This window comes from Mastigoproctus giganteus, chromosome 3, assembly GCF_048544385.1.
Source record: "Mastigoproctus giganteus isolate SK-2022 chromosome 3, ASM4854438v1, whole genome shotgun sequence".
NCBI classification, from domain to species: domain Eukaryota; kingdom Metazoa; phylum Arthropoda; class Arachnida; order Uropygi; family Thelyphonidae; genus Mastigoproctus; species Mastigoproctus giganteus.
The window spans coordinates 10,745,674-10,759,834 of record NC_143577.1 but is presented as its reverse complement, the minus strand read 5'-3'; the positions used below and the strand labels follow the sequence as shown (position 1 = coordinate 10,759,834).

General features: G+C 36.4%; 1 protein-coding gene across 1 annotated transcript in view; it reads right to left on the bottom strand.

Annotated features, from left to right (window-relative positions):
- Positions 1-14,161, bottom strand: part of LOC150087705 (uncharacterized) — a 198,929-nt gene that overhangs the window by 34,767 nt on the left and 150,001 nt on the right. The window contains exons 8-9 of the mRNA XM_090369854.1: positions 11,597-11,799; positions 4,505-4,631 (exon numbers count right to left, since the gene is read on the bottom strand). Of these exons, the coding sequence (XP_090225980.1) occupies positions 4,505-4,631; positions 11,597-11,799 (330 nt within the window). The remainder of the gene's footprint in view (positions 1-4,504; positions 4,632-11,596; positions 11,800-14,161) is intronic.

Here is a 14,161-nt window from a genome sequence, read left to right as displayed (position 1 = left end):
TATTACGATAATCCTATGATACTGTTAAATTCTAAGAGGATATTTTTAATTTAATCAGATTCTGAGAAACCACATTAAGTTTTGAGGTTAACATATTCACGGTAGACACCGAGTAAAGTTTCAACTGTATTATGCTAAAAATCAAATACTATTTATTAATAGGATTAATAAATATCCAATAAAATCTAAAATTTATGTTGAAAATAGATGCCAACTGTTGAAGATATTACTGCTGTGAATTAAATTCAATACATACAAGGTGTGGCTAAAAAAAATTAGAATCATTGCTTACCAATGCCTTACTATTATGCATGTCAACAGTCTATATCATGCGGTAGTTTGTTTTTTCCTATACAGATCATTGCAATTGGTTAAGTTTTGATTAAACCATGAATCAGTGTTTTAACACTTCAGTGGTAAAATGGGTGGTCATAATTTAGAGCAAATAACTGTCATTAAATTTTTAGTGAAACTTGGTAAAAATGGCACAGAAATATTGGAGATGTTATGGGAATTGTACATGATGAAATCACAAGTCTGCCATGTGTGTATGAATGGCATAAATAGTTCAGAGAGGGAGGGTAAGATGTCCACAATGTTTTCTGTTTAGGGGAAAATAATGGAGTCACTGGTTAAAGATGTATTGCACGATCATCTAGACAAGATTGCAGCAATAATTCAGACACTACATGGGTTTGTTAAGGGAAAGTCTTGTCTGACAAATTTGATAGGATATTATGATGTGGTTACAAAGGAACTGGATGCAAAAAATTATTTTGATATCATATATTTGGATTTCAGGAAAGCTTTTGACACTTTTGCACATGGAAGACTATTGTACAAATTGGAGCAGAATGGTATTAAGGGTAAGTTGCTACAATGACGGGCTAAGAAGTGGCAAATGAAGTTTAACCTTGACAAATGCAAAGTACTGCATATGGGTAGAAGTAACCCCAGAGAAATGTACCAACTGTGTGGTACTACACTTAAGGTGGTAGAAAATGAAAAAGACCTGGGAGTAATTGTGCAGTACCACACAGTTGGTACGTTTCTCTGGAATTTTGCTAGTAGGGAAAAGGAGGTGATTATCCCTATGTATAAGGCAATGGTCAGGCCACACCTTGAGTACTGCATACAGGTCTGGACTACTCATTTTAGGAAGGACGTAGAGTTGCTTGAGTGTGTACAGAGAAGGGCAACAAGATTAGTGAGGAGAATGAAAGGGTGGTCTTAGCAAGAAAGGCTTAAGTTCTGCAAACTCTGCCTTCTTAAAGGAGGCAGCAAAGGAAGTGAGAAAACCCTTAGCCATAATTATGAGAGCTTCCTTGGACTCAGGGGAGGCATCCATAGACTGAAGATGTGCAAATGTGACCCCAATTCATAAAGGAAGATCAAAGGCTGACACAAGTAATTATAGACCTGTGAGTTTAACTTCTGTTCCAGGAAAATTAATGGAGGCACTGGTTAAAGAAGCACTGCAGGATCATCTAGACAAGACTTCAGTTATAGCTCGGACACAGCATGGTTTTGTTAAGGGCAAGCCTTGCCTGATCAATTTGATTGGATACTATGATGCAGTCACAAAAGAACTGGATGCAGGGAATAACTTTGATATTATATACTTGGATCTTAGAAAGGCTTTTGATACTGTTGCACATGGAAGACTGCTGCACAAATTGGAGCAGTGTGGCATTGGAGGCAAATTGCTGCTATGGATAAAGGGGTGGTTGAGGGGGAGAAGACAGAGAGTGATAATCAATGGACACTGCTCATCATGGACTAATGTTATAAGTGGAGTCCCTCAGGGTTCAGTGTTGGGTCCATTATTGTTTTCTGTACTTATAAATGATATTGATGATGGTATATCAAGCTTAATGTCCAAGTTTGCAGACGATACAAAGGTTGGCAGGGTTGTTAAGGACACTACTGACGCTATGCTGCTGCAACAGGATCTGGAAAGGTTGAGTAGATGGGCTGCATACGAATGCAAATGAAGTTTAACATTGACAAATGTAAATTACTACATATGGGAAACAGCAACCCCAGAGCAACGTATCAACTCTGTGGTACTAAACTGACAGTGGTAGAGAATGAAAAGGACCTTGGGGTAATTGTGCAGGCAGATATGAAGTTCTCTGAGCAGTGCAGATGGGCTGCAAGAGTAGCTCATGTTGTCTTATCAATGATATACAGGAATTTTTCTAGCAGGGATAAGGAGGTGATTATTCCCTTGTATAAAGCAATTGTCAGGCCACACCTTGAGTACTGTATACAGGTCTGGAAGCCTTATTTCAAGAAGGATGTAGAGCTGCTGGAACGAGTACAGAGAAGGGCAACAAGATTAGTGAATGGAACAAAGGATTGCTCTTACGAAGAAAGGCTTAAGTTTTGCAAATTACAGTGTCTGGAGACTAGGCACCAGCGAGGTGATCTGATAGAGGTGTACAAAGTCTTGAATTGTTTGAGCATGCTCAATGCTGATGGGATTCTGCCTCTTGCTCAGAATAATCACCTGAGAGGGCATAAATTCAAATTGAGGAAAGACAGATGTAGGATAGATGTGCGGAAATTTGCCTTTAGCCAGCAGATAGTTGGTTGGTGGAACAGACTTCCATCCCTTGTTGTGGAAGTTGATAGCCTAAATAAATTTAAGGCTCAGCTGGAGAGGTATTTCGAAAGAACAAAGGGGTGAAGTGGAAGGGTTTTTTTTTTTTTTTTTGGCTGATACTGCATTACTTTCTTGCATCATATATCTCTACTAATGCTAATGTAATACAATTTGGGATTAAGAACTACGATACATTATTTAATAATCTTAAAGACTGTAGACTTGGCAACAATGACAATATATTCTCACTAGATGTTACCTCGTTATATATGAATGTAAATGTTGAATACACATTAGATATTATTTGGGATATGTTAAATAATAACTCGACACCGATTAATTATATGAAGATACCTATTAAGGAAATTTTTCACTTAATTAAACTATTAGTTGAGGCCAACTATTTTGTACAAACAAATTTTTTTGATTACCAATGAGTTTGAGCCTGAGTGGCTTAATGTCAGAGATCTATCTCTCAAAGATTGAGCATATACATTTGACACCTTTTCGATCCCATATCACATACTATGGGAGGTATTTAGACGATGTTCTAGTTGTTACTGATAATAGTACTATCCAAGACATTTTACATTCGTCTAATAATATTCATTCTAGACTCAAATTTACATTGGAAAGGGAGGATACGGATACAAAGTCATTAAACTTTCTAAATTTCACGCTTACTCGGGATTCGAATAAAATCCAATTTAGCATCTATTGAAAACCTACAAACACCGGTATGCTTCTACATTATAATAGCTATCACCTGTTCACCTACCAAAGATCGATTATCTTTAATCAATTTCTAAATGCCTATAAATATTCAACGACGGGCTCAGAAATACAAATATTAACTAGCAGGTTCTTAAACAGGCGTTATCCTCTTGCCACAATAAACTGAATTAGGGTACAGGCTAAGGATAGGATAGGATAGGATACAAAATACTACACCAACCAACAATAGTAATATCAAAAAATACTTTATTTCTGTCCCATATGTTGAACAGTGGCACAAACAGCTTAATAGATTCTTTAAAGATACCGAATTTAAAATTGTGGCCAGGCCAATACGGAAATTACACACTATACTGAACAATTGCTCGGTTCTTTCCGCGTTTGCAACACAAATTAATGACCTGGTATACAACACTTCTTGTTGTGATTGCGACTCATCTTACCAAGGTTCGATGCGTTTTTCTCTGAATATTCGTGTAACTCAACATGACACCTCAGTTCGTGCTTCTCGTTCAGCAGCGTCAGAATTAGCCTTTCATACCATTAACGAAAAACATACTTTTTTATTTAACGAGGCTAAAATACTTAATGTCTAACGTAATTATACGCAACTATTAATTGCAGAAACCGTAGAAATTAAATAACACGAGAATTCTGTTAATGTTCGTCAGCCATATTTGATCTCCGATGTGCAGACCTTTACGCGCATGCACGAAGACAAATAATAAATATTTAAGTTTCATGTTCAACCCTATTCAGTAATTTTCATTCCTGATCACGACATACGATCGAAAAGCGTTGTCAGCTTCAGGAAGGAAAATCGTTTTGAATATTTTCGTTAGATTCTTTTTAATATTTTTAATTGCGTTAAATTGATTTTTAATTGTGTTTAACTGGTTTTTAATTATTTTTTACGCTAATGTAAGTTTTTCAATTTTTTTGTTTTAATTTCTGGAGAGTATCGTACGGAAGTGTTCTACATACTATATTGAGGTAAACTCCTCTTATTATTTTACAAATATTAATTCTTATGGAAAAAATCTATATATTGACATACTTTTCTAACCTTAACTGCAATGTTTTCAAGGACTGAGAGTAACCAATGTGTGTTAATGTGCACATTTCTATTCTGAACAGTTAAAATATATTTTACTTTTTTACCTGTCTTGAGGGGTCATAGCTGTAAGGAACTGTTTAGCACGTTCATCATTATAATTACTGCTCTCTAATGCCATATTGACTAGCGTTCTAGATACTGCTGGAAACTGATCTTGTAATTTGGTTAGCACTATCAAAGTAAATAAATACAAATACTCATTAATTATGTTAATACATAATGAGTGCAGAGATAGTTTATGTATATAATATACTGTACATAATATATGATGAATACATACATATCAACAATATATTAATCAGAAAATCATAGAATAGTTTAAAGCAAAATGCAAATGCATATGTCAATATCAAATATATTCCCAAAAATACATAAAGATAAGAAATACCCAATATCAAATTGTACAAAAAAAAAGCACCTTGCTGAAGTGGAAATATCCTTTTGTGTTTTTTTTTTATTTATTAGTAATAACTTTTAAAGAATCTTTCAGCATTTTGATTATTTGATTATAAAGCTTAAAAAAAAAAAAACCCTAAACAAATAGCTAAATAGCATAAACATATACAGCAACACATAAAATAAAATAGTTCTTTACACAATTTCTAACCAGAAACGGGCCACTTCAATAATGTTGCCTCCAAGAGATCAAGCATGTTGCAAGTTGTAGGTGCAAGGAGGCAGCAAATAAGATGTTTTGGTGTTTGTTCAGCTCCACATGCACAGAATTGAAATTTTGGTTTGGATACCCCATTTCTTCAGGTTGTCTCTGGATCTACCCACACCACTTCTAATTTTTTTAAGATGGTTGAGTGACTGCCAAACTTTCCATCCGTATAGATGTCCAGGTGTAATTTTATAATAAAATAAAAGGGGAAGTTTATAATAAAAACTGCCCTTAAAAATACATCATTTCACATTTTATAACTGAAGAAAATGTATTGTTTTCTTCAGTTATAAGCACATTAAAAACAATAGGATTGTGCTTGTTGGAATAAATTCAAATAGAATTTTAGTTTACATTTCAAGTGGTTTTAGATGCGAGGTAATTTTCTAATAATGAGAAATTATTTGTATTTTAAAATTTTTTTAATCTGTATTTTCTAAATATTAAAACATGAAAATATTGGAACTAATTTGTGTATCAGTGCCATTTGTTTTAGTTACCTTATGTTTTAGTGTATTTTATGGAATAATAATAATTAAGCTTAATTAAACTGTAAATAAGTAACATGTGTAAACTTTAAGCTTAATTAAACATCAAATTTGACAAGCTGGTCAAATCTGATTAGTTTAATTAAACTAATTAACCCTTTCATGAGTGAGTTTCTGGAACATGTGTTCCAGGAATTCACTTTCCTCGTAAAGTTCTGCCAGTGGGTTCCCAAACGATTGTATTTCCACCATTACCGCTATACAGTCAAACGACAAGGGATGCTCCCACGAAAGAAAGAAAGACAAAATGTGAGAAAAGAAAAGAAATGAAATGTGCTCAAATATGGTAGTGCTCTCTTTAATAAAAAATAAAGAAAACTAATATCATTTATAAAGTTACATTTACACCATTTTTCCCAATAACTGGCATTCCTTTGAATTATTTAGATTTCATGCAGTGTTAATCTTATTATTTAGATTTTATGCAGTATTAGTTTTATTTAAATTTTATGCAATGCTAATTTTATTATTTAGATTTTATGGCAAATTCATGTATTGTGTTATATACTGCTAATTTAGCACTAATATCAACAACACACATTCAATTTACTGTTTGTTTCTTTCTCTGCTCCACCTCTTCCTTTCTGAACTATTCTTCTGTTGTATATCCATCTGGAAACAAAACTTAATAAAAGATCTGTTTCAACTCTACAACTAACCGTGTTTTTAAGAAACCATTATCTTTCCCTCCCTTTTATGTTATGAAAATTTCTCACTTCTCTAAACAGGGCCCTAGAGATCTATGTAAACAAAATAACAAATGTGCATTCTAACTAGATGTCTAAAGCAACAAATATTTAACCAATGAAGACATGACACATCAAGGACAGCTAAGGAAAACAGGAAATATATTAGAAAATTTACAAAAAAATAGCATTAGTAGAGGCATACGATGCAAGAAAGCAAACTTATGCAGCATCAGCCAAAAAAAAAAAAAAAAACCCCCTCCCATTTCACTCCTCCATTCGTTTCAAATACCTGTACAGCTCAGCCTTCTTAAATTTATTTAGGCTATCAACTTCCACAACACAAGATGGAAGTCTGTTCCACCAATCAACTATCCGCTGGTTAAAGGCAAACTTCTGAAAATCTATCCTACGACTGTCTTTCCTCAATATGAATTTATGCCCTCTCAGGTGATTATTCTGAGCAAGAGGAAGAACCTGCTTGGCAACCCAAAGGTTGCGGGTTCGATTCCTGCCTCGGGCTTGGATCAAAGTACTGCAAAAACCTTGGGAGGTGCAATATGGCCACAAAAGCCGATGCGCCAACAACTACCAAATCAAAAAAAAAAAAAAAAAAAAAAGAGGAAGAATCCCATCAGCATTGAGCATGCTCAAACCATTCAACGCTTTATACACCTCAATCAGATCACCTTGCAGGTGCCTAGTCTCCAGACACTGTAATCTGCAAAACTTAAGCCTTTTTCGTAAGAGCAACCCTTCACTCCATTCACTAATCATGTTGCCCTTCTCTGTACTCGTTCCAACAGCTCTATATCCTTCTTAAAATGAGGCCTCCAGACCTGTATACAGTACTCAAGGTGTGGACTGACCATTACCTTATATAAGGGGATAATCACCTCCTTATTACTGCTAGAAAAATTCATTCTTGTATATCATTGACAAGACACCATGAGCTACTCTTGCAGACCATCTGCACTGCTCAGAAAACTTAGTATCTGCCTGCACAATTACCCCCAGGTCCATCTCACTCTCTACCACTGTCATTGTGGTACCACACAGTTGATACGTTACTCTGGAGTTACTGCTTCCCCTATGTAGTACTTTATATTTGTCAATGTTAAACTTCATTTGCCACCTCTCAGCCCATCTGTTCAACTTTTCTAGATCCTGTTGCAGCAGTGTACTGTCATTAACAACTCTGCCAACCTTCGTATCATCTGCAAACTTGGACATTAAGCCTGATATACCATCATCAATATCATTTATAAATACAGAAAACAACAATGAACCCAACACTGAACCCTGAGAGACTCCACTAATAACATTAGTCCACGATGAGCAGTGTCCATTGATTACCACTCTCTGTCTTAACTCACTCAAACATCCCTTTATCCATAGCAGCAATTTGCCTCTAATGCCACACAGCTCCAATCTGTGCAGCAGTCTTCCATGTGCAACAGTATCAAAAGCCTTTCTAAGATCCAAATATATGATATTAAAGTTATTCCCTGCATCCAGTTCCTTTGTGACCACATCATAGTATCCAATCAAATTGGTCAGACAAGACTTCCCTCTTAACAAAACCATGCTGTGTCCGAGCTGTAACTGAAGTCTTGTCTAGATGATCCAGCAATGCTTCTTTAACCAGTGCCTCCATTAATTTCCCTGGAACAGGAGTTAAACGAACAGGTCTATAATTACTTGTGTCACCCTTTGAACCTCCTTTGTGAATTGGGGTCACATTTGCAGATCTCCAGTCCATGTCCAAGATCTCCTCCCCTGAGTCCAAGGAAACTCTCATAATTATGGCTAAGGGTTTGCTTACTTCCTTTGCTGCCTCCTTTAATATAACTGGATGAATCCCATTCACCCCGGGTGCTTTTTTTATGTTTATCTTCAACAATTTCTCCTTCACTTTCCTCTCAGTTATTACAAAATCATCTAGCTCACTGCAAGAGTTTAATTCACCTCTGGCATTCCCCTTCCCTCATGTGTGAATGTAGATGCAAAATACTCATTTAGTTTGTTAGCCACCTGAGCAGGATCATCAACTTTTGAATCATCAATATCCAGTGGGCCAATCTAATTCATCCCTTTCCTTCTAGAGTTTACATAGGAAAAGAACTCTTTGCTGTTTTTCTTTGCATCCTTTGCTAAAGATTTCTCATAATCTGCCTTTGCCTAACTAATCTCCTTTGTGACATGTTTACAGACCAGGTTATATCTATCATAGATTTCCATGTCACCCATTAATTTATATGTATCCCATGCATTTTTCTTCTCTGCCACATGTCTCATTAATTCATCTGACATCCATTTATGCCTAAACCTTCAACAATATTTCTTAGTTGGTATGTAAAGCCTAGTAGCTTCCAAGATAAGTTTTTTGAATGCTTCCCATTTTGAATTTGCTGTTTGTAACATCATCAGTTGGTCCCACCGTATAGAATTTAAATACTGTCTCAGACCTCCACAGTCACCTTTACGAAAACAAAAAGCCTTCTCTTTACCCCTGATGGTAGTTACCTCCTTGAGTAAATCCCACTTCAGCACACTATGATCACTGCCACCTAGTTGTCCCTTTATCTGCAGATTCTTAATGCATGAAGAATCACTAATGATAATCAGATCAAGAGTATCACTCCCTCCAGTTGCCTCCCGAACATGCTGCTGCAGAAAACAATCATCCAGTAAATCCACAAAAGCTTTGCTAGTGTCTGAGTGACCAACCCACAAATTCCAGTCAATATCTGGAAAATTAAAATCCTCCATTATAAGACACTCTGATTTACTGGCTCACTCTATTTCCTTGTACAGTTATTTATTATACTCATCAGAGTCATTAGGCCTATAACACACCCCTACTATCAATTTTGATCCCCCAGTGCCTATGGCACACCAAACCGACTTGACACTGCACTGTCCAGCGATGTCAACTGGCTGCACTTCCTTGGATTTTATGTGTTTCTTAACTAATAGCAAAACCCCTCCTCCCTTCCTATCCTGTCTCTCCTTTTTGTACACATTATACTCCCCAAATTCCAGTTCTGCCTTCCTTATATCTACGTGACACCACATCTGTGATATCCCAACAATATCTGCCTTTGATGTTTTTGACCAACACCTCAAATACATCAAATTTATTTACCAAACTCCTTTCATTGGTGTATACGCAAGTATACATGCACCTGTTCCTATTCTTAGCTACACCAACAGAACCCGTGTGTTTACTTGTACTGCAATGACTCCTAGCAGTCTCTGAAATACCCTGCATCTTGTTTTCCAGGCTGCTGCTCATTCAATTAAAACGCTTAAACCTTCTTTCTCCTACTGATCCCTTTCACGACAATTTCACAATAAACGGTTCAAAGGCAGTTGGTAGAAGTTCTAAAATAAACTTTCTTTTCTAAGTATAGCAATCAAATATTTCAGCGAAGAGTGGATGACACTGCAAACAATTTTCTCACTATGTAAATGCTTCACAAAAAAAAAACTGCAATTTCTAAAGTTACCTTTACACCATTTTCCCCAATAACTGACATTCCTCTTGCTGCTTGTGTATCTAGAAGTGTAACAACTTATTTTATTTTTGCAGGTATCACCTTGCAGTTTTAATGTTCAAGCTGAATCCTGGTAGCCTTGATAGGATCAAATAACTGAACTGCTATATATTTAAAGCTTCACAAAATGAAACTTGATTATAACCACATTTAAGAAAGGTGACAGAATTCATATACATAACTGTACCAAGTGATCATTGATAATATATCATATAGGCACCATATAAAGTTCCTACAAAAAAACTCAGCAGAGCTATTTTATTTGGTTGCATATCTCTGCTATCATGTGATTTTTGCTGATTGTGTGATATTCACTGGTCTGAGAGTACTGGTGGTCATAATGAAAATCACTGACAAGCATGCAGCAACAATGATGAAGTTGCCATGATAAAAATAAGCAACTATGAATGACTAGCTTTTTTTTTTTTTTTTTTACAACAACAAATAGATGGATACACTTCAGACTAAAATGGGTAACCTTTCTAATTGTGCCTGTTGAAATGTTGAAAATGTGGTAGCACCACACAGTGCAGTGAGAATAACTAGTGAAGCATTAGTTGGTACAAAAAGCCTAATAGCTTCTACAATTACTTCCCTGAATGCTTTCAATTTAGAATTTGCAGTTGGTAATATCATCAGCTGGTCACTCTGAATAGAATTTAAAAGCTGTCTGAAACCACTGTAGTCACCTTTCGGAAAGCAAGGTCCCTCCCCTTTATCTTTAACAGTAGTTATATCTTTGAGAATATCCCACATCAAAACACTGTGATCACTGCCCCCTAGTGGTTTCTTATCTGAAGATTCCTAATGCACAAAGAGTCTCTGATGATAATCAGATCAAGAGCACTGCTTTCTCTTGTTGCTGGCATAGAAAACAGTCCTCCAATATATCCAGAAAAAAAACTTGCTACTGCGAAAATAACCAACTCATAAGTTCAGTAAATGTCTAGAAAGTTAAAATTCTCCATTATAAAACATTCTGAGGTTACATTGTCTGCATTTGATGACTTAAACTGGTACTTCAAATTCATCAAAGTTGCTTGCTATAGTCCTAGTATTAGTGCAATACACAAACATATATACAATTGGTTTTGTTCTTAGTAACCATAATACAGCCATGTATTTGCTTGTCCCATGAGGACCCCCCCCCCACCTCAGAAAGCCTTGTAATCCCTAACACCTTGCATTCCAGGATGATGCATGTCCTAATAGAAACAGTGCAAGAATCGCATTGATCTCTGCCTGCAGCTGCTGTTAATCTAGTAGTCTGTGTATCCCTCACCATGCTAGTAGTTTCTGGTCATCATACTGCCTCAATAGCATCAACAAATATTCTTGCACCCTCTTCTATTTTTAAGAATATCCCATACCTCTAAAAACAATCTCTCCTATTAACAAGCATAGACCATGCTGAGAAAAATTCTCAGTGGTCTATGCTTGTTACATGCAAAAAAAATTTGTATGCTATAGGGAGTTTCATTTTGACCACAGGGAGAAAGTAAACAGAAAGATTAATAAACATAACTGCCTTTCAAATTGTTTAGCATAAAATTCAAAATCTATTTATAGGCCAAGATGAACTAGACTGAGCATATCACTTTGCTTGAAAGGCTCACACCACACCACAGTGATGAAACAATAACAAGAGCTTTGATATATACTAGTTAATAAAACTAACATAAATTCTTGTCAGCTGCATTAGGTGGAACAACAGTGACAGGACGTTCAGGAACTATTGGATGATGCAATTCTGGAGTTGGCTGAGGTGCTGGCTGTTGTTGTTGACGTAGACCACTGTTTGGACGTGTAATAGGCGTGTCTCGTTTTTTATAACCCATATTAATCAACCTGTTGCTAGCTTCTTGAGCATTGTTGTCACAACTGAAAATAAGATAATGCAAAATTAGTAGTACTTAGTGAGATGTTACTTCTCTGGTGTTTATTTTTAATAATGCAGAGCATAAATTATCTTTAAATTAATCTTAAAATAAGAGTTAACTCAGAAATTCAAATAAAACAGTTATTCAAAATTCAAAATAGTTTTGAATAAAAAGTTTTTTTATACTGCATGCACAATGGGATTAACGTGGCAATGTATCAGTTGTACCCAGAATAAGTTTTTTTTTTTTTTTTTTTTCTTTTAATGAAAACCACAAATAAGAATGGTACTAGAACCTATAGTACTTAGCACCACTTATGGGTTGAAGGTTAACAGAAGATGGGGCATCAGACTTCATTCAGTTCATAAGGGAGAAGTGACATAATGCTGGTATTTGTGCATGCTAGGGGGGAAGGGGCTGCTTTGGTGCTTACAATTTCTGCACACTAGACTGCCATAGTTTGATTACAAGCTTAATCTGATACAGTTTGTTTGTTACCTGCTGATGCCATGAATTTTACAACTGCAAATATAACTTATTACAGATTGCTTGCCTGTAGTCTGTATAGGGTACTTAAAGGTAAAGATTATTCCTCAGGGTATGGTTTGGTTGCAGTACCAGCCAAATCATTTCCTCTAATCCCAATGTGGCTGGGAATCCAGCGAAAGTGAATATCGAATTCACTTTCAGAGAGAGTGCATATCATGTGCAGAACCTGAGAGGGTTGGATGAGTAGTATCTCATCGCTGATAAAGCCTGTAGTGCACTTAAAGTATCAGTGTATATAATAAACCGTTGATATTGGCGAGTTCTTATGTGATTCAAGGCTAACTCTATAGCGTGCAGCTCTGAAGTTTCTGATAATTTTCTGATAATACTATATGAGCAGATTCCCCCCCCCCACATGGGGGGGAAATCTGCTCATATAGTATTATCAGAAAAAATAGCAGCAGATCTCCAACGATTCCAACTTGGAGCTGTCTGTGTAAACTGGCAAGAAGTCACAATATTCAGCATGGTGTTTTGAATAGAGCTGAAGGTAGACAGAATACAAGGTATCAGACTTCATTCAGTTCATAAGGGAGAAGTGAAATGCTGGTATTTGAGCATGCTAGGGTGGAGGGGGCTGATTCAGTGATCAGGCAACCTTGCCTACTGTGATATTAACCTCTCTGAGTAGGTCTTGGACACAAATACCAAATGAGGTGAGCAGTCTGGTAGGAAGCACATCTTAAAAGTAGAGACATCATTTTCCTCTCCTGCAATGCAATAAACTGCAGCATTATGATGCCTTGGTAAATATTTTTGGTATGCCACACCAAAAACTGATTTTTTGGGCATGTAAAGGGGTTTCACCTTGGAGGTTTTAGGAATAAAAGCAAAGGTTTTAGATACCAACCCCCATCTCCACTGAACACTTTCCCATAGTCATAATAATCAAGAAAGTATGACGTATATTCAAGGCTGTTATTCTTTGTAAGATAAACTCATCATGAGTTAGTGTTTATATTTGAATAGTCACACCAAAATGCAAACATTGGCACTGTCTTCTGACAGAAATGAATAGATAGCTAACCCTCCTCCCAACAAATCTGACAGATAAAAAAGTCATCTGATGGTAAAAATGGTTCAGTAGTCAGTAATCAAACCTTATTTTTTTACTGATATCTAATGAATATCAATGCATCTAAAATATTCAGCTTGGCCTATTTATCGCAGAACTAAAGGTACAGTAGAAAAGTGTCAGCCAATCTAATCAATACATTTTTTCTTATCCTCTAGCAGCAAATATGCAAGCCAGTTAGCTACAAAGCTCATTAAAGCATTAACATTAGTAGAGGCATATGATGCAAGAAAGCAAGCAGCATCAGCCAAAAAAAAAAAACCTTCCACTTCGCCCCTCCATTCGTTCGAAATACCTGTCTAGCTGAGCCTTAAATTTATTTAGGCTATCAACTTCCACAACAAGGGATGGAAGTCTGTTCCACCAACCAACTACCCGCTGGCTAAAGGCAAATTTCCGCACATCTATCCTACATCTGTCTTTCCTCAATTTGAATTTATGCCCTCTCAGGTGATTATTCTGAGCAAGAGGCAGTATCCCATCAGCATTGAGCATGCACAAACCATTCAAAGCTTTGAACACCTCTATCAGATCACCTTGCCGGTGCCGACCGGGCTAGCTGGGTGGGTAAAGTGCCTGCCTGGCAACCCAAAGGTCGCGGGTTCGAATCCGGCCTCGAGCTTGGATTAAAGTACTGCAAAAACCTTGGGAGGTGCATTATGGCCACAGAAGCCGATGCGCCAACAACTACCCAAAAAAAAAAAAAAAAAAAAAACCTTGCCGGTGCCTACTCTCCAGA